Below are 27,385 nucleotides of genomic sequence, written 5' to 3'. Positions count from 1 at the left end.
AAGAACGTTAAAAAAAAATCATAGAGTTAGGAAAACTAAAGGGAGCTGCAGCCTGGAGCAGGCTCCATGTTGTGAGGCTTCTGCTCACACCATGAAGTGATTCTCCCACGAACAATTCTCTGGTGGAAACTAGAGATGGACAAAGAAATGTGCAAGTTCTCAGCTTTGTCATTTTAACTCCTTTTTTGTTTTTGTCGTGTTAGGTAGGAAAAGTGGCATTTCTCCCAAGAAGTCCAAGTACATGACTCCAATGCAGCAGAAGCTGAACGAGGTGTACGAGGCCGTGAAGAACTACACGGACAAGCGCGGGCGGCGCCTGAGCGCGATCTTCCTGCGGCTGCCCTCCCGCTCCGAGCTCCCCGACTACTACGTCACCATCAAAAAGCCCGTGGACATGGAGAAGATCAGGAGCCACATGATGGCAAATAAATACCAGGACATCGACTCCATGGTGGAGGACTTTGTCATGATGTTCAATAACGCTTGCACGTACAATGAGCCGGAGTCTTTGATTTATAAAGATGCCCTGGTCCTCCACAAAGTTTTGCTTGAAACTCGGAGAGAAATAGAAGGAGATGAGGATTCTCATGTGCCCAATGTCACTTTGCTGATTCAGGAACTTATCCATAACCTCTTTGTATCAGTTATGAGCCACCAGGATGATGAGGGCAGATGCTACAGCGACTCCTTAGCTGAGATTCCTGCTGTTGATCCCAACTTCCCAAATAAACCTCCTCTGACTTTTGATATTATCCGGAAAAATGTTGAAAATAATCGATATAGAAGATTGGACTTGTTCCAGGAGAACATGTTCGAGGTGCTGGAGAGGGCACGGAGAATGAACAGGTGAGCAAACCCTTATTTTTTAGGTATCTTTATCAGGAGGTTTGCATTTAATGTTAGACAAAGGCTGAGGTTTTTTAAGGTGTTTACTTTCCTTGATATGGGTGTTTGGAAAACTAAATCTCAAAAGCTCTATCAGGTCATCAGTGGAACATTTGCTTTGATTTGAGAACAAGGAAGAAGTTAGTTTTCTGCTAAGAGATCATTTTGACACCAATCTTCCAAAGAAGCACCTTATGACAAAAAGGTTCCTGCTAACTTTCAAATTGAAAAAGTGAAGAGAGCTGTGCTCTAACTGTTCAAATAGTGAATTACTCTTTTGGACCAGTCACTCTTGGGTGAGTTATGGTGCAAAACCTATGAGCACTTGCAACTTCTTGTAGTGTTCTGCTTAAATTCAGTAGCCTTTTTGGGAATGTGCAGGTGAGAGCTTCACTGTGAAGAGAGGAGGGAAAAAATTATATTAAAACAGCTACTAAGAGGAGTATGGATAGTTAAAATAAGTGAGTTTTGTTAATAGTACTGTTGTTACTCAAGTTTTCAGAAGTTAACAGATTGTAGAGGTCCTGTGACAAGTAGCCTTGGTTACAACTAGTTATCTTTGATTTTCCTGGTGTTTCAGGACTGTGATATGCCAAAATAATGTTGTGGGTAAACTATAATGCAGATTGACAGTGGACTAACAGGTGAAGCATCACTTAATGCTTCATGGCTTCAAGCCAGTCTCTGCTGCTGCTTCTGAGGAAGCAAAGAAATCTATTGGCAGAGTGAAACTTTCAATTAAAAAGAGTGGTGGTTGATGGGTGTGTTTAGGCTCCTGTTTGACCCTTCACAGACTGTTTTTACCCTGTTGCTCATGTTTTTGTACAGGACTGATTCGGAGATCTATGAGGATGCAGTGGAACTTCAGCAGTTCTTCATTAAAATTCGAGATGAACTCTGTAAAAATGGAGAGATTCTGCTGTCACCTGCTCTCAGCTACACCACCAAGCATCTTCACAATGATGTAGAAAAGGAAAAGAAGGAAAAGCTGCCCAAAGAAATAGAGGAGGATAAGCTCAAAAGGGAGGAGGAGAAGAGAGGTAGCTATTCTTGTTTCATTAATTTTGAATGTACCAAATGAAAAATGTACCCACACATATAATGTGTTAGTGCAGTTTTGCCTGCTGAAAGGACCTCAATAATCTGCCTGTCCCCCAGTCTTTTATTTTCAAATTATGAGAGATTTATTTTATTTTGATCTTTATCATCCAGGCCAGAGAGCTTTTAAGAAAGAGATGTAGGCAGATATTATCCTTATGTGAACCCTTTAATCAGAATACATTGGGGTATGAGTATTATTTCAAGGATATTATAAAAGAAAACAATTTACTTTTTACTTTAGCTTTCTGCTGATAACAAACTTAACAGTGAATATTCCCATTGATCTCTTATTCATTTTCTTTTTGACAAATACTGATGGTGTTTGCATGGTCTATGACCGTGCTTTTAACACTGCTGAAGAACAGAGGTTTCATAAGCCTTTTGTGTTTTGGCTACTGTGGATGTGCAGAGGAGTGGGCTGGCACTATTTTCTAGGGTATGAAGCATACCCTGAAGGTCCTTTATTTCACAGTTCCTGGTTGTTTGTCTGTGCTCCATTGTGCACCATGTTTAAAGGAATAAATAAGCTCTCCAGCTGAACATTTGCACAGACAGGAGCACAGCTGTTGGCAATTTTGTCCACAAATTATCTTTCTAACGTGGATCTTCCCTCAGAGATGTCAGCAGCAATAAAGCCTGATTATTCCAGGCTCAAAGTGAGGCACTGACATCAAGAACCTTGGCTAATACAGAAATGTGACATTACTAACATCTATTTTTCCCTTTCTGAAATAAGAAGCTGAAAAGAGTGAAGATTCCTCTGGGTCTGCTGGGCTGTCAAGTTTGCATCGGACCTACAGCCAGGACTGCAGCTTCAAGAACAGCATGTACCACGTGGGGGATTATGTGTACGTGGAGCCTGCAGAGGCCAGCTTGCAGCCTCACATCGTCTGCATCGAGAGGCTGTGGGAAGACTCAGCTGGTAAGGATGTCCTTACTGCAGGAAAACACCACAGTGAAACTTATTATTATTTTAAGCTTCCAATTTGATTTTTTTTTCCTGTGTAGATGTTACTTATTTTATTTGTAGAATTGTTTGAACCAGTGAGTATTTTTTTGTTGCCGAGTTGTTTTTTTCCAAAGAATATTACAAACATAAAATTCTTGGGACACCATGGGCTTTTTTTGGTGTTCATTTCTGCCTACCCTCAAATTGTAAGCCTTGCAGGGATGGGATTCTGAGTGGGATGAATTCCTTGTAATTCAGGTGCAGAAGAACACTTTTTTTTTTCTGTGCTGAGAAACCTGAACCAAAGATGGGCACAGGTTTCCTTTGATTTATAAAAATAGTACATATTTGTAACTTCTTTATAAATCATTGTTATCAATTTGAATTTGTCATCATGTAATATGTCACAGCATAAAATGAAAGAAATAGTTATTAAAAAACTTAAAAACAGTTACCTGTGATTATTTAAATAATCAGGTGATTGTTGTGTGGACTTCAAAGCCATTTCAAGGCCTGAAAGTCAAGATCTATAAATAAGAATGAATTTTTCCTTTATTTTGCTGAGTTAGGTTTTACAGGAGAAATAACAATTGGCAGGCTTTTTAAAACAAGTTGTTTTCCTTTTCTGAAAAGTTGAATATTGGCCTGTTTAAAAGCAGATTGCTCCTAGTATAAATGACTACATGGCTATTTGATTAATCAGTCAATTTGTAATTGTTCTTACTTGACTCATGTACTAGAGAATGTCATTTTACATTTTTTTCTTTCTATCTCCCTTCTCTTTTTTGTTGCTGTTTTCTATTTTAAAGGAGAGAAATGGCTCTATGGCTGCTGGTTTTATCGACCAAATGAAACTTTTCATCTTGCAACACGAAAATTCCTGGAGAAAGAAGTTTTTAAAAGTGATTATTACAGTAAAGTTCCTGTTAGCAAAATTTTAGGCAAATGTGTAGTCATGTTTGTCAAGGTGAGAGACTGTTCAGACTAATTTATAAAACAAGTAATGCTTTCTGCTGTTTCCTGTAGAGCTGTAGGCACTCTAACATAGAGACATTCCACTAATACCTAAATAAAATAGGACTTGCTTCTGTGGGCTGTTTGGATCTTCCTTTGCTTCCTGAGATGTGGGGTTCACCCAGGTGATGGAGTTTCCCTGTGCTGGTTGATTTGTGTTTATGGTCACCCCTGGCTTGGTGAATGTGTCCTTTTCCCAAGTCAAAGGTCAGAAATCTTGTGAAGGTGATCTTGTACTTGTTAATGCACTGCATTGGGAAATGAATAAAACCTAACTCTTCTCATGTGCCAACCTGTACTGAATTCGCTCTTCTCCAAAGGAAGGGAAGGAGCTAATGGGATTTCTTGTTTGTTGTTATTCTTAGTAAAACTTGGACGTCAAACTGGAAGAAGAGAACTCAGCAAAAAGGCTTTTTTTTTGCTGAGAAGCATAGAAAAGAAGCATAGAAAAAACTGAAGTCATGAGAGGGAGTTCACTGTGTGTCTGTAGGGTGTGGATGTTGCTGAAATATTTCGTATTTTTCCTTCAATCTGCAGGAATATTTTAAATTGTGCCCTGAAAACTTCAGAGATGAGGACGTCTACGTGTGTGAGTCGCGCTATTCTGCGAAGACAAAGTCCTTTAAAAAGATTAAACTGTGGACTATGCCTGTGAGCTCTGTCAGATTTGTCCCACGAGATGTGCCCCTGCCTGTGGTCAGAGTTGCTTCTGTGTTTGCCAATACAGACAAAGTAGATGAGGAGAAACACAGTGAAACACTGGAGGACAGTAAGGTGGGAGAAAGTATCCTTCATCTTGAAAAGGTATGCAAGGGGAACGTTGGTTGTATTTGACAGATAGAGAATGACAAAATATTAGCCCTCAAGGCTTGGGTTTCACCACATCCAGACACAATAAAATATAAATGAGTATAATATTTTTGTTATAAATTGTATTACAGACATTTGTAAATTAAAACAATCAAAATATAAAAATACATAAGAGAAGATAATGAACTGTGTAAATATTTGTTACAAACCTCTTTCTTGTGATCATGTGATGGCATTGGTTTGGGTTTTTTACCACTTCAGAAAATTACACTTTTACTGTAAAACCTGCCCTAAGCCTAAAGGACCAGTAGAACTAAAAGTCTAATTTTACTTCATGGCAGTGCTGAAATGCTTTGTTGTGTAGCATTTCAGGAAAACTGTCGGTAGCTAGGCAGCAGTAAGTAATAGATAAAGTTCTATTGTTTGTGGCCTGTTTGTGGTTGATAACTAAGTAGTTTATTGTCAAATTGCTTAAGAGTATTTCTGTCCAACATAGTGGATAAAATGGTTCGTTTATTGTACCTAGAGTAAGAAAACAAATAAATTTAGATAAGTGCATTAAAATCAGTTAAACTTAATTAGTTTTGTCTGAAATAAATTTAGAGCCATGAAAAAATAAGAGACTCATAAAATACCATAAATCACTAAAAAAACATGTGAAAAATCCACTTTGCATTTTCTAACAGAACCTGAGAACACAGTACCCAGCAGACCCATTGTCAGCTTTTGTCAGAAACCTAGTGTGTATTAGTATATTTATTCACATCATGGCAAAAGATGGAATTAATTCTACTGAGAGAATGAAAACTCACAGGATCTTTTATTTCCATGCCTTGGTGTGACAAACTGTGTTTCCTTGGCTTTCTGGAAGCCCAGGCTGAAAGATGAATTGAGGCACAATTTGAGTTTTTACTAAAAAGTAAGAAATTAAATAGGGCAGATGGTATGAATTTGTAAGCAATATTGAAATGAGTGTTCACATTATTGTATAAGAGAGTTGAATCATTACATTTTTGTGTCTGTTACCTTGGCCATATATTCAGTTCTTGCTTCCTAAGCACATTACTGGGCTTTAAACCATCAAAGCTGTCAAGGTTTGGCTTGGCCAGTTTACTTTGAAACACTAGAACAAAAAAAAAAAAAAAAAAAAAAAAAAAAAAAAAAAAAAAAAAAACCACGTGTAATTACTATTCTGGCAGAATTAGAGCTTTTGGGAAATAGGAAAGTTTGTAACAGACATGGAGGATATCTTTGGCTTTGCAGTTTTAATTCAGGAAACCTTTGCACACACATCTGTGCTTAGTGCTTACCTATTATTGTTAACATAAAGATAGAGCGAAGCCTTTTACTGGTACCTGACATCTCTTTATTTCTGTGCTTGGTTTTCCTCCCTCCTCAAGTTTCTAAATGCTTCTTCTCCTGCAGGACAAAGAAGATGTTCCAGTAGAAATGTCCAATGGGGAACCTGGTTGCCATTACTTTGAACAGCTCTGCTACAATGACATGTGGCTGAAGGTTGGGGACTGCGTCTTCATCAAATCACACGGGCTGGTGCGGCCTCGAGTAGGGAGGTAGGGGCAGCTTCTTTGTTTGCAGTTTACAGCTGTAAAAACAACTTGGATAAAAGAGGGGCTGGTTGTTAAAAGGTATAAAAGAGGATGGGAAGAAATGTGAGTGAAGTGTTAGAAGGTCTTGAGCGAAGGAGGTGGAATTTTAGCTGCCTAATAAAAACCTGGTCCAGTTGTACAGTTGGAACTGGCTGTTCTGTACTCATCTTCCACTGATGATCTTCCTGAACATCCTGCTGCCTCATCTGGGAGAAGTGGCCTTTCCTTTATGTTGCTGGGTTGGTTTCTTTGCAGAATTGAGAAGATGTGGGTGCGAGACGGAGCCGCATATTTCTTTGGTCCAATCTTTATACATCCTGAAGAAACTGAGCATGAGCCAACTAAAATGTTCTACAAGAAGGAGGTGTTTTTGAGTAACTTGGAGGAGACCTGTCCCATGACTTGCATTTTGGGTAATTATTAACAGCTTTAATCTGATGGACATCTTCTTTTCCTGCACAATCTGAAGTGATTGAAAGCTCTGTGCAGGCTTGATTCCAAGTATGTCTCTTTCATTGTGGGAGGGAGGAGATACCATTCAGTGAGTTTCTAATATGCATTCCTGCCTGTGGGACCTGTGATGAGAATTCACTATAAGGAAGCTTTTTTACAATATGGGAATTACATGTATGATATGGAAGTGAACATTGTTTGCAGCCAGAGAACAGAAAACTCCATTATTCTTGCATATTAATGTAATAACTCTAGTACATGTTGCCTGCAAAGTTGAAAGAAGGAGTGGGAGGTTGAAATTTGATTTGTGGCAGAAGATGATGTCTGTGTATTTTGTTTTGGAGTTATTATGCTGTGATAAATACAGTAACTGACAGTGATCATGGGGGCTTGTGATTTTGTGGGTTCTCTAGTTCTTAAAAGAAATCCAAAAGCTGCATTAAGTTGCTGTAGTTTTCTTGTGAGTGGCATTATTTGATTGGACTATTGATTGATATATTTTCTGTAGTTGTGCCAAATGCCAGGAATCTTCCACACTTACAGGCAAAAAAATGGACATTACACACTTCTAAAAAAAAATCTGCAAGTGTGGCTGCCTTCTTACCCAGCTCTTTCATTTCTGCAGGAAAGTGTGTCGTTCTGTCATTCAAAGACTTCCTCTCCTGCAGACCAACAGAAATCTCCGAAAACGATGTTTTTCTTTGTGAGAGCCGCTACAACGAAAGTGACAAACAAATGAAGAAATTCAAGGGGTTGAAGAGGTTTTCACTGTCTGCGAAAGTTGTAGATGATGAAATATACTATTTTAGGTAAAAATGTGAGGGGAATGAGGGGGTCACCTGAGCACTCTTCTGGATTGTAATGGACTGGCAGCTAAGCCCCCACCCAGCTTCTTGGTCACTGCCCCACAGTGGAATAGGGGAGAGGCTCTGAAGGGCAGAAGGAAGAAAAACTCCTGGCTCAAGTTAAAAATAGTTGGAAAAGTGGAGCAAAGCTACATGCACAAACAGAGCAAGATAAGGAATGAATTCCCTACTTTTCATCAGCAGGCAGATGTTTAGCTGTTTCCTGGACAGCAGGGCCTTGGCACCTGTAATGGCTACTGGGAAAGACAAATGCCATGACTCTGAATGCACCCTGTCCTCTCCTTCTCCCCATATTTTATTGCTGAGCACGGTGTCAGAGTATGGAATATCCCCTTGGCTGGTTTGGCTTAGCTGTCCTGTCTGTCTCTTCTCCCAAATCACTGCCCAGCCCCAGCCTGCTGGGGCACACAGTGGGGAAAGGAAAGGCCTTGATGCTGAGCTGTTCAGCACTAATTACAGCAGGATGTGTTACCCACCCTATTGTCTCACAGATCCAAAGCAAGGCACCTCTCAGCTGCTGTGCAGGGAATTAACCCCATCCCAGCCTGACCCAGGGCATCTGCAGAAGTCAGAGGTGTAATTTCAGATAACCACACTCTTGGGAAGAAATGCAGATAGCATCAGTCCTTTTATGGTCTTAATACCAATAGATGTTTTCTTTTTCTTCCTCTGACTTCAATAAAAGTCATTACTTTATCAAATTGGTACATTCTCTTGGATATTGTGAAAATACTTCAGTCCTCATTATGAGTAAGGAAAATCTTCTGGTGAACATTCATATTAATAAAATAAGACTATTAAGTTCTAACTTAAGTGAAATGTGAAATCTAAGGTAGCTGTGGTGTTATTTTCTACAATAAAGGCAATTAAGTACTTGTATTGAAATCTTCTTCTAACTCATAAAAAATACTTCTGACAAGTGACTGAAATGAGCACTGGCCATAGACACAAAATTAGTTCTGCTCTGGGTTCTGAAAGGAAGCATAGGCACATCTCAAGTCACCTTTATTTCTATACTGTTCAGTCAGAAATTAAGAAAAGTTGATTTTCTCTTCAAAAACAAGTTCTTTCTCCTCTAAGGTATGAGTCTGTTCTCAGTGCTTTTTGTCTTCCTCCTCCACCGTCCAGAAAACCCATAGTTCCTCAGAAAGAGCCATCTCCTCTCCTGGAAAAGAAGATTCAGCAGCTGGAAGCAAAATTTGCTGAGTTGGAAGGAGGTGATGAGGACATGGAAGAGATGGGAGAAGAGGAAGGTGATATGACTGAAACACCTTCTATGCCTCAGCTTCAAGCCCCCTTAGCCAGTGATTTGGATATAATGCCTTATACTCCACCCCAGGTAAGGACTTCCCTTCAGGAACCCTTAAACTTTGATATTCCACATTCTTTTCCCAATCCAAATGAAGAAAGTAACATTTTATCATACACAAAAAAAGGATTTATACTGAAGTTTATAAGTGTGTGGAGTAAATGACACAAAACAATGTTGGCATGTCCGATATGATATCCAGGTGACAGCATTTCATTCCATTAAAATATTTTTAAAGGAGATCAAAATTAAGATCAAAATATTAAAATATTTTTAAAGGAGACCCTGAGGAAAACCCAGGGTACATTTTTATGTATTAGTGTTATTTCTAATAATGAGGTTTTCTGTGACACTTGTTCAGAGCTATCAGGTCTTTATATAAAATTCAAATAAAATTCAAATGCAAATTTTCTTACACAAGGCCTGGAATTTGTGTTACTGAGTGTGGAAGCTGAGTGAGGAACTGCTTTAGCTGGAAATACAACTAACCAAAAAAGTTTGTTTGCAACTGGATTAAACCCTGTATGTGTGTCACCATACTCCCACATCCAAGCTAATGCCAGTCTTAAAGAGGCAATGGGAATGATCTGCTGGGAACAGGAGGGAGTTCCAGACACTTTTGTGACCAGCAGTGTGGATTTCTGCTGCATTACATTGAAAAGGTGTGACCCCAGGGTAGAAATGTCTTTGGATGTTGTGAAAGAGTTGCTGAAGTTAAAAGCTTTTGCTTGGTTTGATTTTGATGTTTTGCCATGTGGGCAACCACCAAATGCAATTTCCCTTGCTAGATTGCTCACTGCTCTTGTTTCACATGCTGAATTCTATAAGGAGCTTGAAAATTCTTGAAAAATATTCCAGTAGAAGTGGAATTTTAGCTAACAACTATTAAACCCCAGAATTTTTAAACTTTTTCTTCTGCCAACAAAGAAGCTCTTATAACACCTAAGAGGAGACAGGACAGGTGACTCAGTGGTATTGTGGGGCTTGGCAGATAGGTGGGTGATGCTTTCCTGCTGCAGTTTGCTGTGAATCAAATCAAAGTACTTAAAAAAAAGATGTGCAGCTTCATTGTTTGCTTCAGCAGTACGGCTGAGAGAAGGCATGAAAAGGGGTCCTGGTTGATTTCTTCTTTTAACAAGTCTGAAAGTAAATATGCAGTTTCTGGCTGTAGTGGAAAAGACTGTTCATTTAAAAATGTGTGGATGGGAGGTGGAAAAGAACAGAGACTTCAAGAACCAAATTTGGAATCCTTATGATTTCTCCAAGTCCTGTTTGCCCTTCCAAACTGGTGGGGAGGCTTTTTCATTAGATTACTGTTACCAAAACTGTTGCAGAACTATGTAGGCTAGAACAGGTTAACTTGTAGCCTCTGTTTGCAGATGTATCAGAGGCCAAATACAGAACTAGATTTCCCTCTTCTTGGTTTGAGAACTCTCCATCTGCCAGTGTGGGCTTGCCCAGGAAGCCAGGATGGAATTGTGTCTGCCCTATCATCCCATACCCTGTGTGGACCCTTCACTTCCTCCAGACAAGCTGTCTTTAGGTTCATAATGAAAACTTCAAGGGTGGATTGCAAGTTAGTGCAGTGAAGTTTAGAATTACATTTAAATGGGCCTCAGTTCATCTTGCTTAAGTTGATAAGCAAGACTTTTTAAGCATCTTGGTATTAGTTAAACTTTGTTTTTAGCTGAGAGGAGAGTGTTGAATGTGGGGTCAAAGCAGCAAGTAGGAGGAGTCAGAATTTCAGGAGAGGAAGGAAACAGTTGAATGTATTTTTGTTTCCTTTTTTGCCTCCACCAGGTACTTGGAAACAATGGCACTTTTAAAGATGTGACAGATTTGTAATGTTTGGGGTGTGAGAAAGGCCTTCAGAGGGTTTTGATGTGATGATACATTTGTGGGTCTTATTGGTGAGAGTATGGATGAATGATGGTCTCCTGTGACAAATACAGGTGGAAGGACCTTCAAAAAGGGGCTCCAGCTGTGGTATCTCAGTATAGAGATGTCAGAACAGGTTAATTTTTTGGTGGCTGAAAACATCAAGGAGCTCTCACTGCGGGTATCCATAACAGGAAAAGAAAAGAGCAGAATTTTTGTTGCTCATCAACGTAAGAACATGATGTGAATCTGTGGTGCAGGTAAACAGTGATCAGCAAGCTGGGCTTTGGTTTTTCAGGGAGAAAAGGCTACTTAAGTAATGAGAAGTGAACACTGGAGAGAAGGGATGGTCTGGCAGGCAAAATAACACTTAGAAGGTGGAACGAGGGAGAGTAGGGATTGTAAAGGCCAAGGAGGAAGTGGGGAAGCATTTTCCTAAAAATGTGCGATGGCAAATAAAATATTTTACTGAACTCTTGTTGGCAACATCTCTGAACAGCTCAGTGGATGAAATCTGTGACATGACACAATTCCTTTTGTTCTCTTCTGGCCTTCTCTTTTGTACACTTGTGGTCATAACTGCTTTTTCTCACAGTCCACTCCCAAGTCTGTTAAGGGCAGCACCAAGAAGGAGGGATCAAAAAGGAAGATCAACATGAGTGGGTACATCTTGTTTAGCAGCGAGATGAGAGCTGTGATTAAAGCTCAGCACCCAGACTACTCCTTTGGAGAGCTCAGCAGACTTGTAGGAACTGAATGGAGAAACTTGGAAGCAACCAAGAAAGCAGAATATGAAGGTAAGTAAAAACTGAGATGCTGAACTCTTTTCTGCCTTTTTTCTTTCTCAGCACTTTCTGTTGTTCAGATGACAGTTTTAATAAAAGAAAATATTTATGTTTGTGTTCTGGATGTACCTTAAAAAGAAGTTCATACTGAGAGATGACTGAAGAGGAGCAAAGAGCATGTTTCAGTTATGTGGAGCACAACTGATAATTTAAATGTCTTTGCCACATGTAACCAAATTAACAAAGTCCAAGAAAATGGGAACAAATTAGAAGTAAAGGGGTATGGAGCTCCTGGGCTAGAAGTCAGTTGGAAAAATATTTTTTCAGTGTTTCCTTAAAGAAGGACTGAGGGGTATTTTGGACAAGAAGCTCTTGAGAGCTGTAGCAGCAGGTAAGAAAGGCTTACAGGGGAGTGGGGATAAGTTCATTATTAACAGTACTTAGAGTCCTAAGAGGCTGTGTACTGTACTGTAAATATGACCTGTTGTTCAGTACAGTATTAGTCAACTGTTGTAACTCATTTTGTCAAGAGATTTTGTATCCTGAAGTAAGACTAGGAATATTTCATGATCATGAGATACTTTAGACCTATCTTTCTCCCCTTACCTCCCTTCTTTTCCTCTATTCCTTCCCTCCTTTCCTTTTCTTTGCCTTCTTCCTTTTCTTCCCTCCCTCCTTTCCTTCCATTCTTTCCCTCCCTTCTGATAAATAGTCACTGTGTTTTAACTTTTATTTGACTAAAATAAAATATAGCTGATCTTTAACAGCCAGCCCTTACGCAAGCCAAATACATGGGTTTGACATCCATAGTTACTTCTCTAGTTAAAAGCATGTCAACACTATTAACTACTGTATTGATGCAACTTTATTTTTAAAAAATGCTCCTTTGGATAGGAACATTTCAACACCCGGGAAAGTTGTGGCCCAATTCAGTTCTAACTTTGAAAATGAGATTTGATAGGTTTTCTGCATACTCATAACTTAAAGGCAGCTTTGATCTTGAGGCTGGAAGCTTGCATGCTGTAACTGTCCACTCTCAGCCACCTCAGTCCTTTCTGAATTTTCAGTAGCACCTCTTTGCAGCTCTGGAGGGTAGCACAGCACCCTTTGCTCTGTGCAAGTTTGCTTTGCAAATGCTGAGAAGGGAAATGATAACGCTCTTTCTTTGAGAGACTGCTGGGGCCTTACTTTGCTCTGTTTCCTTTTACACCCTTCTAGGTGCATGTGTGATCTTTTTATTGGCAGATGCCTCCTTACAGCCTCATCCTTCAGCAGGAGGATGGCTGGCATGCCACTGCTTCCTTGCTTAGAGCAGCTTAAAGTCCTGCACTTCTGCAGGAAGGCTCTGTTTGTCCACCGTGTTAATGATTGTCTGTGTGCTTCCATTTTTATCTTCCTTCTCAATTAAAATTTTCCAAAGCTTTTGGGGTTTGAGCTGCAGTTTCCCTGGCTTGGTGTCTGCCCTGAACTAGACTTACTTTTACTTGGTTTTGAGGGGTTGGGATGGGGTAACAAAGTGTCCAAACTATGTTTGCTTAGCATGTGTGAAAGGGGAGAAACTCCACTCCTTGCACTGTGAGGAGACAGAATTCATGTGTTCCCTGGCATGGATGTGAAGCAGGGAGCAGGGAGTGGGCATGGTTTGACATCTCAGTGAAAAAAAGGGTGCTGCCATTTTCTGGTGAGAAGTAGTTTAATTTTAGATCCATTTTAACCCACGAAAAGTTTTGTTTGGTTTACGTGCAGGGTTTTTACGTGCAGCAATAGTTGAGTAGAGAAGAGGCTGTGTTGGAAGTGCCTGCGTGGCTAAATAAAGTAAAATAAGAGGGATTGAAGGAAAGGCTTGTTGTAAGGAAAAACTCTGTTCAATGCAGAAGGTCTCTTCCCTGTCTCTTGAGATGTGTTGGAAATGTTTGAATGATCTCAAGTCCTGGCCTATGTGATTTGGGTTTATTATTGAGTATTAGGGTGAATGCTTTAGGCTGAACTTTCAGCTATCTCCTCCAGGTCCCTTTGGCAGTGTTATTCCATTTGTTACTTCTGTGGCAGTCAGGGCATGGGAAGGGGCTAGGTAAAACTTGAGTACTGTCCTACATCAGGTTCTTCTTCAAACCTCAGCACTCTGAAGTCTGATAAAGCTGAACACTTAGCAGTAATTTCTCATTCATCAGAGTGTCTCTTTTGCTTTTGTCTGACCATTTTTTGTTTTTTAGCTGGCCAAAAGTAGGTGAGAGTCAGAACAACTGCTTCATCTTTTCCCGAAGTGCTTGCTGTGCTCTGGAGAGGATTTTCTCATTTTTCTACTTCAGGATCTGCCTTTAAATATCTTGTGTATTTTGTGCTCAACTGCATCTGAGTTGCCTGTAAAAATGTAGGAGTTTCTCTGCGTCGTCATCACTGCCTGAAATTGCAGAAGTGGGAAGAAGGAAGGAAATGCCTTTGGAAATGAAACTGGTCTTTGAGTGTATGGAAGTAGTGCTAGAAGCTGCACAAACAGGTTCTAGAGGAGTCAAAAGTGTGGTAGATGTTCAAAGCCATGTCCTAGGGGAAGCAAGTAACACTGGCAGGATGCATAACTTAATCTCCTTGATGAACTTCTTCTTAGCCTCCGTTTGACAGAGGACCTTGTTTGCTGGTTTAGTGGCAGTTTCCATCTTTCAGCAGCTGCAAGAGAGAACTCATAGCCCTGTATTCACTGTTGTTAAAAATTGCTGGAGGTGTATCCTGCATCCATTTATTCTTCCTTGTTCCTAATTGTGCCAGTCAGATACAACATTCAGAGTAAACAAAGCAGGAACTTGCATGCCCCTGAACCACCTGGAGTGGGCATTCAATATTTCTCCTTTTTTGTTTGCTTGGGTTTTGTTTTTTTTCTTTCTTCTTCCCATGACCCTTTGCCCTTCCCTTAATATAGAATTGTCCTCTGGTCAGATTACCCTGCAGTAGATCTTTTGTTCTTGCAGTCACAGTGAGAGACTTGATTGAGATAATGACCAGATTCATCGTACAAAGGACACACATGACCTCCAGTGAGCAGCACAATGTGAGTTAGACATCTTCAGAAAAAAAAAAAAATAACTCCTAGGGGACCAAACGGGGAAATGACAGAAGGAGGCAGAGAAAAATATTTTTGGTTTATCAAACTGCTGCTTGTTATGTTCCAAAAGCTAAGGACCAATCTACACTAGGGAAACTTTACAATTGCTCCCCTATTTTGCCACCACTTTTCAGCTGCATCAGTAGTAAAATATATGGGGAGCCCAGAAATGACCATGCCACCAGCTGGCACTGCTGTCTGCTCTTTGCAGCATGCTTTAGGGCACACCTGGCAGACATGGGGCTTCAGTTCCCACAGCAGCTGGTAGAGGATCCACCCAGGAGCTGCTGGCCTTGGCTGCAGCTGGTTTGGCTGAGCCAGTGGTGTCAAAACAGGGAATGTTCTGCCATGTCCTAGTGCGGACCGAGCCTAGTGCTGGACTGCTGCTTCATGTTGGTAACACTGGTGTTATTATCATCAAATTTGTTATTTTAATTTTTTTTTTAATTTTATTTTATTATTTATTTTAATTATTTATATTTTTTAGAAAGAGATAAAACTTTGTGGAATATTTTTCATGAAAGGTTCTCTAAAAGTCTTAGCTGCAGCCACATGAAATCAAATCATATGCTGTATAAAAAAGATTCATCTGTTCTACTTTATATTTGACTAAACTATGCCAGTGTCTGACTAGTCCTTTTTAATGAACAGATAATATTTTGAAAGTCTGGGTTACAAAACAGAACTGAAAATCTAAAATACTTTTACAGAGCGGGCAGCTAAAGTTGCTGAGCAGCAGGAGAGAGAGCGAGCAGCACAGCAGCAGAATTCCTCCCCCCGGGCAGGCACTCCTGTCGGGGCTCTTATGGGGGTGGTGCCGCCACCAACACCAATGGGAATGCTCAATCAGCAGTTGACACCCGTTGCAGGTAAAACGTAGGAGCTATGACCATTTTTTCCTCATCCACTTTATCAACCCCCTTCATAACTCTGAACAAACACTCTCTTGGGTCACGTTGGAAGCAAAAGCTCAAACTCTTCAGTCCTTCTTCATGATGAGCGTGCCTAGTGCAGCGGTGGCCTGGTGTCCAGTGTTCCGTGCTGCAGTGGAGAGTAGCCTGTGGAAAACGCAGGGAAGCAGGGTCCTCCTGTGCAGTGCTCCTGTTCTGGTAGCGAGCAGTCGTGTTTATTCACTCTGCCTCGCAGAGTTCACCTTCAGCCCTGCTGTGGCAAGGGGGCAGCAGCTAAATAGTCTTCTAGTGCATGCAGCATCTGTGGCAGTGGTGAAGCAGGAGGGAAATTGTTGGGGGTTTAATTACCAGGGAGGTGAGAGGCCAGCAGAGTCTAACCGAGATTTTAAATCCAAGCAAAAGCTTTGTAGACTTGCCTCTTAGGCACTGGTAAGCAGAGCAGACCAGGATCTAGAGCCATTGCAGAAACAAAGACAAAATGACAACATTGCTGGTTTTATCAGGTTATTTTTCAGAATAGAACTGAGCTTGGAGAACTCTTCCACGAGGTCCCTGTTGCTGGGTGTTGAGCTCGTTACCAGTTGTAATCCGGCTTGATTTCATAGGGAGTATGCTCGGAGTAAGTATTTTCAGGATCAGATCTGAAGACAATGTAGTTCACTGAAGATTCTTGTATGGAAATCAGCCATACATGGGTGAGAAAATTAATTAGGTGTGACCTGATAGGTTGTTTTCCTTCCCCAGTTTCTAATTAAAATAAGAATTAAATTGCTTCAGTCAAGGTCAAAATAGGGCCGAGTAGAGAAAAATGAGTTTTTGGAGGGTTCTGGGTTTGAGTTTTGGGGTCTTTTTAACTTTCCCTTAAGACATTCCAATTACTCCATTTCTTCTTTTGTCATTTTTCTTTTTCTTTCTCATCTCACAGGCTGTGGCCTTATTTCAAGCTGACAGCCTGAAGTGTTTTTCATCACAGTCTCTAAATTCCCTTTCAGTAAATAGGCTGCATGGATGTTTTAACTGAAGGCACATTCCTTAGTTGGTTCACGATCTCCAGGTTATAAAGCATTTATTTACACTGAGTTGCATTTTTCTTTTGGCTTTTTTTCACTCTGTTCATGGTAATTTCCCTCTGAACTGTTTGCAGTTGATGTATGTTTGTGTGTGTGTGTACACTTATTTGTGCATATATTCAGAAAAAGGAGAGGAAAAAAAAAGTTTCCCAGTGCTGATCTCTTTTGTGAATAATTTACTTCAATCTAGAATATGTAGAAATACCATCCTCTTGTGGTTGTGTTTTCTTAGTTTGGTTCTTGAGTTTTTTGGCACTGAGTCACTTTTCCAGTTTCTGGAGGCAGGTGTTGATGGGCTGGAATACTTGCTGTTAACATTTCCTTAAAACTTCCCCAAAAACGTGCATTCTGCCAACTACACATGCTACCTTATTTCCTGTGGCAGCAAGCCTCTATTTCAGGCCATTGTCTTATTCAAGCACATGAACATTCAAGACTCTTCACTTTGGCTTTGGAAAATACTTCCTTAAAATAGATGATGGAGGAGATCCTTTTAAGCTCCTTCTACTTCTGTAGCCCATTTAAAAAACAGTCTTTCATCTTTTGGTTTTCACAAGTCCTACTTGGAAGTATCTTGTTCTGTTTGGACCTCTTTCACATCCTCCTCCATCCTTGGGTTGCTTTTCTCTAGTTAAGAGAGCTTCTCCATCACAGAACTTCTTTATGGGCCATGGGGCCAGGAAATCTTCTGAGATGTATTTCTCTTAGTGTGCAGCACTTTGGTGTCGTCTACATTTAGGTATTGCAAAAGTTTACTTAATCTTATGTGGTTGCAATAAAAAACAGGAGAACAAGTAATTTCAAAGACATCCTAAATCACAGTTGTGGGAGCTGGAAATAGTTTGGCCATGTTTGGTAGTTTGAAGTAAAGTTTGCAATTCATACATGGGGTACAGAAAATGGTTGCTCTTACTTGGAATGAGCTACAAGAACTGATTTCTCATGGAGATTTGATGGCACCTTTATTAGCCAGTTGTTGAGTATTTTAATTGGAAATGTGGAACTAAGCTGCCATCATTGATAAGTATGGGTTTGATTCCTTGGAGAGTTGCTTGTTTGTTTGTTTTAAAGTTTCAGAAGTGCATTAACTGAGCTGAAGATGTGTCAGCAGCTCGGGTGCGCTGCAAGTACCAGGCAGTAGCTACACTGTGAAAGCTCTTTGTGCCAAGGAGGCTTTTGTTGTGTTTCTTCTTTTCTTTCCTCCATTAGAAATATGCATTTCCCTATAATAAAGGGTACAGATAAGGTTCCAGATATTTGAAATAGGTACCTACAGCATATTTCACATGTCAGTCTAGGTGCCCCGTGGAAAATGAAGGCTCGAGGGAGATAGTGCTTTATTTCCTTGTTGTTTCCTCCATGTAAAGCTTTTGGGATTAGAGGCTTCTCAGTTCTGTAACATCCTGAGGAAGTGACAGATTTAGCTTTTATTTTGTAGCTGCTCCTCCTATTTAGACCCTGAGCTTGTTACAGCTTTGTTCTCAGTCAGAACTGCTGAGAGTTTTTGGCCAGTCTCATTCCAGAAATCTCTGTTTTGAAAGTTCTTTCTATGAATTACAGAGTGTGGCAAAGACTCGGTGGTTTCTTGAAGCAGACTATAGAAGCCCCAGCAAATCTTCATTTCTCACTTACCTCATCTCTCTAGACCTGCTTCTGTCCTCTGTCATCTTTTCATTGTCTTTCCAACCCCTTTCCTTGCTTACCTGGCAATGCATCCATTTAAATTAAACATTCCAGGGCCTAACAAGAATAGAGCAGTTACACTGTGTAGGTTCACTACATGGATAGCAGAAAATCTGAACTAAAGCCAGAGAAAGCTCTCAATTTTCTTCCCTTACATGCAGAAAAGGAAATTTTTGAGCAGCAGCACAATACAGTGTTTGCAGTGTCACTGATTTTCCTCTAAAGACACCTTGGAGACATGGACAGTGAAATTCTGTGAGGGACTGCAGGTGCTCCTTTTAAGTCCTTTCACTTCAGTCTAATGCCATGAGTGTAAGTTGCTGCAGCCCAGCACTTCAAACCCAAGTTTAAAATTTGTGTTACTGCCTTAGTTCATTCTGGAGATGGTTTAATAAAAATCACCCATCACTGCCATTAGTTTCGAGTATGTGAATGTTGTAGGGCTTTTGTGCATCAGTTTTGCATGTGTACTGCAGGAAAATGTCTGGGGTTTGATTTTTGTGGCCTCTGAACTAGCCCACAGAGCAGGGCTGTCCATGGGGCTGGCCAGTCAGTGTTGTGTTTGTAATCTCTGTGCAGATGGCAGAGCTTTAAGCTATATTAAAACTGCTTGCATTAGTAACATTTAATGATGGCTGAATTTATTCCTTGTGTTAACATATCTGAGTATTCAACATTTATTGCCCCATGAGAAACATACAAATACACTAAATACTAATTCATCAAAAGTATAGTGTTTCATATTTATTTTTAGTTTTTGTTGTTTTGTTTGTTTTTTGCAAGATACTAATTGTAGTATTGTCTTGCTGTACTAAAAGTGCTTTTTTTTGTGTGTGTGTGTGGATAGTGCATGTCTGTGCATATTTGTAGACCATATTGCATGTTATTGATGCATGTTTGAAATTTGTTGTGTCCTTCAAGGCATGATAAGTGGCTATCCACCGGTGCTGCCACCTTTGCAGGGCCCAGTTGATGGCATTGTTAGCATGGGCAGCATGCAGCCACTTCACCCAGGGGTGCCCCCACCCCACCAACTCCCGCCAGGTATGCCAGGCATCCCAGGCATCCCAGCACCCGGTAAGAGCCTCATCCTCATTCCCTCTTTATTTCATTGTCATGTACTTGGTTTGACCCATTGTTACAGGAGTTCTCTGCAGCTTGTTCTGGTTGTGGCTTTGGTTTGTGAGCAGCAGCACTGCTGAATATGAGGGGTGTGCAAAACACTGACACTGCAGCATGTCCAGTAAGCCCTGAGGGAAAGGGTTCTGGAGAAACTGGTGCTGCTCCAGCAGGAGTTTTGTTCCAGCCAAAAAAGCCTTGGTAATTGTACTTGAGTTTATCAGGTGTGAAAAGGTGAAATCAGCCTGTTCATATCCTTATGTCATTTGAACAGCATGTCTACACTCATCCTTTTCTTATATGAAGTGGGCTTATAAATGAAATTTATTGTTCTCATTCCTTACCAAAGTCTTTTTCAGTGTGTTAATGTCAGACTGCACTGAAATGAGCCTGGTCATGTAAGACTCCTGGGCCACCAGGGCAGTGATGTGTTACTGTGAAACAGTGTTCAGATTAAAGCTTGCTGATAAAACAGTGACTGGAAACATGTAGGGACAAGGTGAATTCAGTATTCTCTGTGGCCAAATTTTGAGTTGATTTTTGAGAGCATTTCTACTGCATTTGCTGTATTTTGCCACACTTCTGATGAAAAATGAGGCTTAAATGAATCAAATATTTTCCCAGCGTTAATACCATTAATATGTCCCAATTAAGGGGAAAAACATTCATCTGCCCTCTGATCCTGTTTCCTGCTGATTCATGTTTGACCTCTGATAACTCATGTGCCTGTGAAAAAGATGTGCCATCCCTCTGTTCAGCAGTAAACAAGCTGTGGACAGAATGGTCTCATTTGCCTCCCCCTACCCCCTTGCAACTGTGTTTATCAGAAGCTCTGTTAAAAATTTTAGCTGTACATAAATGATGTGAGTTGGGGAGTTGTTGTTTGCTTGCCTGGTGTTCCTGAAATCCATCAGCACTACCCTGCAGCTGGGCTGGATTGTGGATTCCCTGCCTTGGCACCTAGAGGGAGCAGCACAACAGCTGTGCAGTGACACTTAGCACACATCAGCCAAGCCTGTGGGAGGTGAATCCAGGACACTGCATCCCTCTGAAGGGCTGTTCCCACTGCCGTGGGCTGGATGTTTGTGTTTAAAACTGACAGGATGTGGATTAGCAAAGAAACAATGTCTGGGAGTGCAGGACCACATGTGAAGTGGTGAACTGGGCTGAACTGGGCACAGCAGGCTGAGGGTGAAGCTGTGCTCTGATGCTGGGAAGGGGCGGGTGCCCTCCTCCAGAGCCCTTCCTTCCCTGTGGACCAAAAACAATTCCACAGCTTGTGTTCCCAGTGTTTTTCCCAACTTCTGACACACTGTTGGTTCAGATGCATATAAAATGGGAGCTGTGATCAAATGGAAAGTGCATTTGAAAAACACTTTAGTGAGTGAAACCCAGTGGCACATCCTTTGATCACTGATGCAGAAATCATGCATTTAGTTCATGTAAATTAAATCCTCAGGAAGAGCACAGTTATTCTGCAGCTTTTCCAATGAATGAACACGAGAAGTGGCACAAACAGAAAGGAAAGCAGCAGCAAAAATAACTTTCAAGCATCTGTATGTCAGATGTCAGGAACTGCATGACTCTCATTTAGATCTGTACATTTTTATATGTAAGACTGACACAGTTGTGCTGCACTCTGTGCAGTAGGGAGAAGTCCCAATATGCTTGAGAAAAAGAGCTTTTATTTTTTTGACATTGATTTCAAGTATTCATTGCTCTGTATTTAAGGCTGTTAACCTGCAAGTTGCATTTTGTATTAGTGAGATCTAAGAGGATTTGTGCAAAGGCTTGAATTTCATCCTGCTGTGAACATATTTTACAAAACTGAACACAAGGAAATGTTAAGTGTTGCTAAAACAGATCAGCATTTCCTTTCTTAAAAGGAAAGGACTTCAGGAAGATCCTGTCAAGCCAAAGCCAAAGGTGTATATTATAAATGAAAAGATGCAGTCAGGCAATCACTAAGTGACATGAAAAACACCTGAAAAGCAAAACTTACTTACTTTGCATTTCTCTAACTAAAATAATTCAACAGGCCACATATCAGTGTTTGGTAGTTGTCATGTTGGCTTTTTTTTTCATTCAGAAACTTAGAAACTTGTGAATTTTTTTATTGGGGGTGAGGGGGATATTTGAATGTTGTACATCTACTTAAAATAACTGTGAGCAGTAATATCAAAGTATAAATTCTTGCTATTGAAGATCAAAGAGGTATTTGTCACTGCTCTGAAGTAAGACTAATTATTTTATATTTTGAAATATAGGTGTTATAGGCCAAAATGTGTCCCCTATGGTAGGCACTCCAGCACCAGGAGCAAGTCCTTTTGGACAGCAGGTGAGTAATTTTTGCATTATTTATCAGGCTCTAAGGCTCAGAATTAGCATTTGAGCAACATCCCAATTCAGACATGTAGAGATGCACATAGGCTTTCCCAGGGAGAACAGAAATTAAATGTTCTGATATGTTTAGAATCAGTTAATATCTCACACTCAGAGAGTACATCTGTATTTGATGGTTGAATTGTTGTTACACTCAGAAGGTTGGTCCAGTGAGGTAACTTCAGTATAAACAAGGCAGTGTTTTGTCTTAGTTTTCTACTAAACTGAGTCATTTCAGCATAGTGTGAAACTGCTGATAATTTAGGTTTTGCATGCTTTGTGACACAGAGAGGACACTGCCCATTTTATCAGCCCTTGATGAGTAGGTAAAAAATATTCATATTTCACAAACTGATGAAGCAGATGTTCATTGGCAGTTCAGAATTTATGAGTCTGGGTAACTGTTGATGATCTGATGTTTCTTCTCAGTGATTCATGCAGATTAACTGTTCAGAACATTCCCAGTTTTACTGACCAAATTTCTGCATCATAAAGAGAAATGTGATTTTGGCTTGAGGGTGTAAAGAAAAGGAGGGAGAGTGGCTATGCATGGGCAGATTGTGGTAGGAGGCAGGGGAATAGTTTTAAACTAAAAGAGGAGATGTTTAGGTTAGATGCTGGGAAGAAGTTATTTATTCAGAGGCACTGACACAGGGTGCCCAGAGAAGCTGTGGCTGCCCCACCCCTGGAGTTGTTCAAGGCCAGGTTGGATGGGGCTTGGAGTGACCTGGTCTAGTGGAAGGTGTCTCTGCACATGGCAGGGGTTGGAATAGGATGAGCTTTAAGGCCTCTTTCAACCCAAACCATTCTGTGAGTCTATGAGTACCAGAAGTTAAGTGGTAAAGTGTTGACGTCATTACACTGAGTTATTCCAGACCAGGGGATGTCCCAAGAGTTCTCAATGCTGCTGGTTAATCACAGTGGTGGGAATTCTTCTCTGTGATGGGAATTTTCCTGCCTGAGATTTTTGCCTGACAGTGATTCTGTGGAAATCCGTATCAGTTTGGATTAGATGTTTTACAGTTAAATTTTGCACTTCACAGACCGCAGTATTTCAGATCAAATTGGAGAAAACATGAAATAAAAAGGAGATAAAAGGTGTAATTAAAGTTAGAAGAAATATGGTGATGATAACCAGAATATATTTACATAAATCAGAAATCTGAACAATATCTGTTGAGTATGAATGGTTGGTTTGCACTTCCTTTCTCTGTGCATCTCCTGGCCAAAGCATGCACCTCCAGGGAAATTTCCTCAGGCTTTTGCACATAACCTCAGTTGAAACTCCATTGCATGAGGATGCCCCGAGGCTGGGGTGTTCCCTGCAGTCCCCCCTGTGAGCCCTGGCTGGTTTGCCTTTCAGATGGGGATCCTGGGCCCGCCGGGGCAGCAGGCGCCCCCGCCGTACCCCGGGCAGAGCCCCGCCAGCCAGCCCGTCATGCAGCAGCCCAGCACCCCCATGTTCGTCTCCCCTCCACCAAAGACACAGAGACTCCTCCATTCTGAAGCCTACCTGAAATACATTGAGGGGCTCAGTGCTGAGTCAAACAGCATCAGCAAGTGGGACCAGACCCTTGCAGGTAAGGCTTCGGGTTCCTCGTAACCCGTTATTTTTGTTTTCATAGAGAATGCCAAATGCATCTGCTGTTTGCTTATTAAAACGCACACGTGTAATTAATTCCTAAAGACAGATTGACAGGCTGAGAATATATGTGTTATCCACAGGTAAATTCCACCAGTGTTGTACAAACCTACGGATCAATGCTGTGGGCTTAAATACTAGGAGCAAAAGTGGAATATCTTATATTGTAGGTTTACATTTGCCTTTTTCTAGAATAAACCATTGGGTAACTGGAGCACTTGTTGGATTTTGCAGCACGGAGACGAGACGTGCACCTGTCCAAGGAGCAGGAGAGCCGCCTGCCCTCGCACTGGCTGAAGAGCAAGGGGGCTCACACCACCATGGCCGACGCGCTGTGGCGCCTGCGGGACCTGATGCTGCGCGACACCCTGAACATCCGCCAGGCCTACAACCTGGAGAACGTGTAGGCACGGCACGCTCTGCTCCAGGAGCCCGTGGGACAATAGCTGGTTTAGTTACTGGGTGGGAAGAGATAACCAACAATAATTTGTATTGCATTTTACTGTACATTGCAAGACCATTTTTATATAAGGACACTTTTAATAAGCATATTTCACTTTTTGTTATATTAAGTTGACTTTATCAAATACACAGATTTTTTGCATATGTTTCCTTTGTTTGAAAGGCGATTTCATAATTGGTTGAGTGTAGTCAAGGATTCATCTTTCTTATACTTTATTGCTGAGAATCTGATGCCATTGTTTTTTATATAAAAAAAAAAAAAAGGAAAACAAAGTATTTACAGATTGATACAGTGGAATGTGAATTAGTCATAGTTTACATCCTATAAGAATGTGCGTACCTGTGCTTGTGTGTGCTGGCCACTTCGGGCAGAACTGCTCGGGTGTGAACAGGGAGGATCTCTTAAAAGAAGCTAAAGGTAAGATGTGCTTTGGCACTAAGGAAAATTGGCATTCCAAGTCAACACTGAGGCAGCTGAGTGGGCCACAGCCACCCTGGAAATGCTGGTGTGGATGGGACAAGGGTGTCTCGACTGCTCATGTTGTCCTGTCCAGTTATTAACTGTGTAGCCAAGACCATTGTGATCCTAAATCAGTAAGACAGTCCCTGTGCTGGCAGGCCCTTAGAGGGGAAGTGTTTCATCTGCCATGGCCTGTGCTGGGGGTTCTGCAATGTCCCCAACACCCAGCAGTGGGACAGGGAAGCTCCTTCCCTGGGAGATTGTCTGTGCTGGAAGAGGCTCGCAGAACTTGGAACCAGCCCAGGTCTTGGAAGGTAAGTTAGGGGAGGAAAGTGGAGTTGTTCTGTTAGTGAAGTAATGTGATGTTTTTTGAAATTCACACAATTGGGCATTGTAAGACAGTTTTGTATGCTTTCTTTAAGTGTATTCATTAACCTTAGTGGAAGTTTTGCAATGCAAATTTGAGTGAAGTTTGATGCTTAAATTAACTTGAAAGTAAAATACTACTGTATGGTATGGTATGTGTAAGGTCAGCATACCCAGTACATTGGAGAAATAGAGTACTTGCATTGCAGCCTTCAAAGGGTTTGGGGTTCTTTTGGTTTTTGGGGGTTTTTTTGTGGGTGTTTTTTTTTTTTTTTTTTTTTTTAATCTTAAGTAAAGTAGGTATCGACTCTTCTTGCCAAATTTCAAGGTTGTGGCTGCCTTCTGCTAAAAACTTACCTGTCCTCATAACTAACCAACCTTTTGGACTACAGAATTATCTGTTTAAAGGTAAATCCTTTCATTTATTTAGTTTTGGAAAAAGAATTAATACTTTTGGATTGCTTTAAGTTACTGGGAAAGGTCTATGAATTTGGGAAAAGTCAGCAGGAATGTGAGCACTGCAACTCGGCCCAAATGAACCGATTTACTGATACACTTCATTTATGCTAGAGATATTCATCATGTGGAAATGAGTTCTAAAGTCTGTTAGTACAGAACATTTTCACTTCAGTATATTTGGCAGAAGGTTAAATTAAATATTTTCCTTCAAATACTGGATATCTTGGGGTTTGTTTTGCTGATGTAATTAATACTCATGAGGGAAGTGACACTTGCAAGTATAAACTGTGATTTAATTTTACTGGCCAATTCCTCTCCCTCTCCTATTGCAATCTTCCAGTCATTGCACAAAATACCCAAGGTAATTACAAATAGGCACTTAAAGATGGTTTAGGTCACATGTGCAATGGATGTGAAGGAAATGGAGCAAAACAACATAGAGGGAAATTACAGTTTTGAACTCTACAAGTAGCACACCCATGGTACAGAAGTTCTTTACTGGCCTTTGTAAATTTCCAATTTTATTTAATGAAGTAGAAATTGAATAGTCTTAGACCACCCCTATAAAATGTGTTTAAGTTACCATAGGTTTTGCAGGTTTTAGCCACAAAGATGGGATGTTGAAGTGAATCAGGCAGCAAAATCCTAGTTTTTGAGCATTTGGAACTATCATGGATTGTACTAATACACCACCAGATTCTCCTACTTCTCAGCATTAACAAAAATTACACCAAAGAACCTGGGATGAATTTTAATTAAATTATTGTTTTATTTATTTTCTTTTGAGGACTGGATGGGACTCCCTTTGGAGCCTGTATAACTCAGATGTTTAATTTATCTGAAGGTCAGTGATGAGCAGATGTGCAGCACTGGCTCTCTCCTGCCGAGCAGCTGAATCCCTCCTTTCACTGCTCTTTCTGGCCCAGGAGCAAGAGATTGGAAGTGCAAACAAAACCTGGCTCCTCCCTCAAGGCAGTGCAGAGCACTACCACTAAGCCACTGGGCTGGCCCTGATCAATTATTTTAAGCCTTATTTATTTCAAAATCGTTTCTCTCTATACTGGAGGCATTTCAGTCGATTGCAGTGAAATTTAGGATATAATGGCTACAGTCTAGAATTCAAAACCAGCAAAAGAAACTTTTCTCACTCTGGTTTAAAAAAAAAAAAAAAGACATGTCTGTCTGTCTTTTTCTCTTTGTGGGTGTTTGAGCCCCTCATCTGTTTTTCACTGCCGTTCATTGTACTGGCGTAAACAAAACTTTCATATTAAAATAAAAGGATGTGTGGGCAATGGTTGGCTTCTGTGAGAGTGGAAAATAGATAAAACTAGGACAGGTATTTTCATAAACCAGTTGGAGACAACTAATAATTATTTGTTCTCTTCCTCAGTCCTTCCCTTCCATGAGAAAATTTACTGTTTGTGTAAAAATTCAAGACGTTGATGTTGGTGACTTTTTTTCAGCATATGTTTTTGTACCTGGTTTATCCATGCTTGGCTTTTCATTAGATCTTGTACTGCTGAAGGCTGAGCTGCTAACCAGGTTTATAACATGTATGTACCATCACTTTGTTTACCTGAGTCTTTTTAATTTGAATAAAAATAGTTTGCAAAGTGTTTTGGATTAACCAGGTTTGAGTGTTCCATTAAGACTTCTGTTAGGATTTTATTTCAAGTAATTCTGGCTGTTGCTGATCCAGATGTTCTCAAGTCCTTGGTACATGTGTGCTTGTGTGTGGATAAAGTATCCTTTTTCTATTGTCCTGTGTATTTTGAGATGTGCCTGTAGGTGGTAAGAACAGTGGTGTTGAAAATTGAGCCATCACGAAGCGTGAACAGTGAACCTTGAAAAATATCTGAAGCATTGGGAACAAGCTGAGTGGAGGTGATAAGATTTAGTCAGTCCCAGATGCCCCCTTATTAATTGGTTTGAAAATAAACAGCAAGCCTTAATTTCATATGGAAGCTAACATGGTTCAAGACTGTCTTCCATGCAGCTGTTTAATAGAGGAAATTAGATGAGTAACATAGAAAAAGCATCTTTTACACAATTAAATTAGAACCAAGGATAGAAATTT

At 40.6% G+C, this 27,385-nt stretch overlaps 1 protein-coding gene across 10 annotated transcripts in view; it reads left to right on the top strand.

The window, feature by feature from the left end:
• PBRM1 (polybromo 1) overlaps positions 1–26,935 on the top strand; it is a 56,049-nt gene extending 29,114 nt beyond the window's left edge. For 6 of the 10 annotated variants that reach the window (XM_053953815.1, XM_053953810.1, XM_053953809.1 and 3 more), the window contains 14 exons: positions 204–846; positions 1,714–1,925; positions 2,723–2,908; positions 3,745–3,902; positions 4,487–4,753; positions 6,185–6,330; positions 6,622–6,779; positions 7,445–7,628; positions 8,814–9,024; positions 11,468–11,669; positions 19,340–19,495; positions 21,805–21,875; positions 23,283–23,499; positions 23,796–26,935. In XM_053953815.1, coding sequence (XP_053809790.1) covers positions 204–846; positions 1,714–1,925; positions 2,723–2,908; positions 3,745–3,902; positions 4,487–4,753; positions 6,185–6,330; positions 6,622–6,779; positions 7,445–7,628; positions 8,814–9,024; positions 11,468–11,669; positions 19,340–19,495; positions 21,805–21,875; positions 23,283–23,499; positions 23,796–23,968 — 2,984 coding nt within the window. In that variant the 3' untranslated portion in view covers positions 23,969–26,935. Of the gene's footprint in view, positions 1–203; positions 847–1,713; positions 1,926–2,722; positions 2,909–3,744; positions 3,903–4,486; positions 4,754–6,184; positions 6,331–6,621; positions 6,780–7,444; positions 7,629–8,813; positions 9,025–11,467; positions 11,670–15,464; positions 15,624–19,339; positions 19,496–21,804; positions 21,876–23,282; positions 23,500–23,795 lie in introns of all 10 variants that reach the window. The other 4 variants (XM_053953814.1, XM_053953813.1, XM_053953816.1 and 1 more) reach the window with 3 other exon arrangements.
• Positions 26,936–27,385: the final 450 nt, after the last annotated feature.

The sequence above is a fragment of the Vidua chalybeata genome, chromosome 12 (assembly GCF_026979565.1).
Source record: "Vidua chalybeata isolate OUT-0048 chromosome 12, bVidCha1 merged haplotype, whole genome shotgun sequence".
Classification (NCBI taxonomy): Eukaryota; Metazoa; Chordata; class Aves; order Passeriformes; family Viduidae; genus Vidua; species Vidua chalybeata.
Note: the sequence above shows the minus strand (reverse complement) of the source record. Positions and strands in the feature narration are given on the sequence as shown.